This window comes from Leptopilina boulardi, unplaced genomic scaffold (genome assembly GCF_019393585.1).
Source record: "Leptopilina boulardi isolate dan_hultmark-lab unplaced genomic scaffold, ZJU_Lbou_2.1 LbouV2_317, whole genome shotgun sequence".
Lineage (NCBI taxonomy): Eukaryota > Metazoa > Arthropoda > Insecta > Hymenoptera > Figitidae > Leptopilina > Leptopilina boulardi.
This window is the reverse complement of record NW_026137882.1, coordinates 269,850-272,734: the sequence shown is the minus strand read 5'-3', so window position 1 is coordinate 272,734 and position 2,885 is coordinate 269,850. Positions and strand designations below refer to the sequence as shown.

The 2,885-nt window shown below is 33.1% G+C and overlaps 1 protein-coding gene across 1 annotated transcript; it reads left to right on the top strand.

The window, feature by feature from the left end:
* Positions 1 to 315: 315 nt before the first annotated feature.
* Positions 316 to 966, top strand: LOC127284054 (uncharacterized). Its single transcript, XM_051309336.1, has 2 exons — positions 316 to 486; positions 595 to 966. The coding sequence occupies exons 1-2, from the start codon at positions 316 to 318 to the stop codon at positions 964 to 966; spliced, it is 543 nt and encodes a 180-aa protein (XP_051165293.1).
* The last annotated feature ends 1,919 nt before the right edge of the window (positions 967 to 2,885 follow it).

Sequence of the window (2,885 nt, the reverse complement as noted above, 5' to 3'; positions counted from 1 at the left end):
TCAACATTAAGAGTCCATTATCGTGTTTAAAACCTTTTCTTGACGTTTCAGGATTGATCAGGTTGGGCGGCAGATTGAGCCACTCTTCCGTGAGAATATGATGTAAAGCACTCCATTGACCTACCGAGCAATAACAGAGTTAACCAGCTGTTGTTTAAAAGAGAGCATCATCAACTCGCGCATGCCGGTCCTCATGCACTGCTCTATTCAATTCGCGAAAAATTTTGGCCCATTCGTGGGAAAAATCTTGCACGATTAACTGTGAATAAGTGCACTCGTTGTTTTCGCAATAATCCTAAGCATCTTACTCAAATCATGGGTGACTTACCACCAGATAGAGTGAAGCCTCAGCGAGCATTTTCAGTTTCAGGGGTCGACTTTGCTGGGCCTATAACCACACTCGTAAACAAGGGTCGAGGAAGGAAGACCAACAAGTCCTACATCGCCGTGTTTGATTGCTTTTCAACCAAGGCCATTCATCTGGAGGTTGTTGGCGACCTTACAGCTGAATAATTTATTGTCACTCTTCGGCGTTTCGTAGGGATACGTGGTTGTCCAACGTAATTATTTAGCGACAATGCCACGAATTTTCAGGGAGCAAATAATGAGTTGCTGGAATTATACCAGTTGCTAGAAACTGAGTCTCATAATTCCATTAATGACTTTTGCAGCGTTCGGAAAATAGATTGGAGTTTCATTCCACCTTTAGCTCCACACATGGGAGGACTTTGGGAGGCGGGAGTGAAATCATGTAAATTCAATTTGAAACGAATGATCGGATTGACTCTTCTCACGTTCGAGGAATTATGCACCGTTCTGGAGCAAATCGAAGCTTACATAAACTCACGACCTTTGTGTTCATTGCCTTCAACGCTATTTGATTTACAGCCTTTAACGCCAGCTCATTTCCTAATCGGGGAACCGCTCACCAACTTGCCTGATCCTGACATCAAGAAGTTCCCATGAATCAATTAAATCGGTGGCAGGTAAACCAGCGTATTACCCAAGATTTTTGAATTTGCTAGAAACAAGAATATCTCACTTCATTGCAACAGAGAATAAAATGGACCTGTGATACTGAGAATTTAAAAATCAACGACGTTGTTCTAATTTGTGACTCCAACTCGCCTCGTTTGGGAAAAATTGTAAAATCGCACCGCAATGCAGACGGAAAGGTTAGGGTCGTAACTGTTAAAACGGCTAATAGTATTCTTAAGCGTCCAATTGTGAAATTGTGCAAATTGACGGTCGAAATTGAAATTTTAAATTAATCAAGATTAATTGGTGGGCGGCTAATGTACGTGTATTCAATTTAAATTTTGTACCATTTAATATTAGTTTAGATCGTCGCCTCGTTGTGGCGCAAACGAAGCTGCACGAGAACTCGACTACATGTGGTAGTATTTCGACAAAGTTCACCAAGAAACCATTGCAATCATTTTTGTTTGATATAATTTCTTTTTACAGTAAATAAATTGTTTTAGTTTAGAATACGAGTTCAATTACTATCCTGTACTACCTTATATTCTTACTCATTAAAAAGTATTAATAACATTAACAATAGATGGTTACTTAAATTCTGAGAAAAATTTAAGACACATTAATTGTACTCAAAGTATGCATTTAATTTTCGACAAATGCAAATTATTTATATTCGGCTACTACTTTAAGATACAAAAATTCTGATAATCTACTGTCCATATTTATTTTACCCTCCTTAATACCCTAATCAATCGCCAGTTAATAAAATTCTGATAGAAGCAAAATAAACATTAATAGTACTCATAGTATGCGTTTACTTGTTAACTAATGCAAATTGTTTATAGACTGCTAGCTAACAAACGCTAGTTACTAAAATTTTAATAGAAGCCATATTTATTTTACCATGAATAATTCGCTAATCAATTGCCAGTTACTGAAATTCTGACAGAAGCAAAAGAAACATTGATGGTACCCAAAGTATGCATTTACTTGTTGAATAATGCAAATTGTTTATAGACTTCTACCATTTTCTATAAAGCAAATTGTCTTAATACGTTATATTCTTACTCATTACATCCTGTTAATTACATTAACAACCGACGGTTACTAAAATTCTGATAGAAGCAAAAGAAACATTGATGGTACTCAAAGTATGCATTTAATGGTTGACTTATATATATTTTTTATATTCGGCTACTGCTTTTAATTACCAAAATTCTAAAAATCTCATGATCATATTCATTTTACCCTCATTAATTCTTTAATCAATCGCTACTTACTTAAATTATGGTAGAAACATAAGACACATTGAATGTTCTTAAAGTATGAATTTAATTTTTGGCACCTGAAAATGGTATAAATTAAGTTACTACTTTTAGTAACAAAAATTCTAAAAATCTCATGATCATATTTATTTAACTTTAATTAATTCCCTAATCAATCGCTAGTGAGCTACTCAACGTCAAGTGATCGCACCGATTTATGCTGTTTTGATAAATTTTTATAATATTGAAAATTTGGGTCCCTTTAAGGGGCAAAAAATGAAATCCTAAGTATTTTTAAAAAATTGAAAATATTTTCCAAAATATTGCACATTTAAATTTTTTGTAATTTTTTTTTGATTTATTATAACTGACGTAATTTTTAACCAATGGAAATGAATTTTTTTTAAATACTCGTATTTATCTGCTTTTTCATGAAAAAAAATTTTGAAAAAAAACTGAAAAAGTTTAATTTAAAAAAAAACTATTTTAATTGTTTAAATAATTCGAAAAGTATATCTTCGATATTTTTCATAAAATTCATGAATATTCTGTACAATGTCCTGAAAAATAAAAAACTTTGAAAAAGATAGTATGTCTTGTAGTTTCCAAGAAAAAAATTATTTAGTTTTTGTAGCACGT

Excerpts from the sequence above, each read along its gene's own strand:
- LOC127284054 (XM_051309336.1), top strand. The coding sequence starts at position 316 with ATGGGTGACTTACCACCAGATAGAGTGAAGCCTCAGCGAGCATTTTCA. Across the intron at positions 487-594 it reads CCAAGGCCATTCATCTGGAG|GGAGCAAATAATGAGTTGCT; the intron begins GTTGTTGGCGAC and ends ACGAATTTTCAG.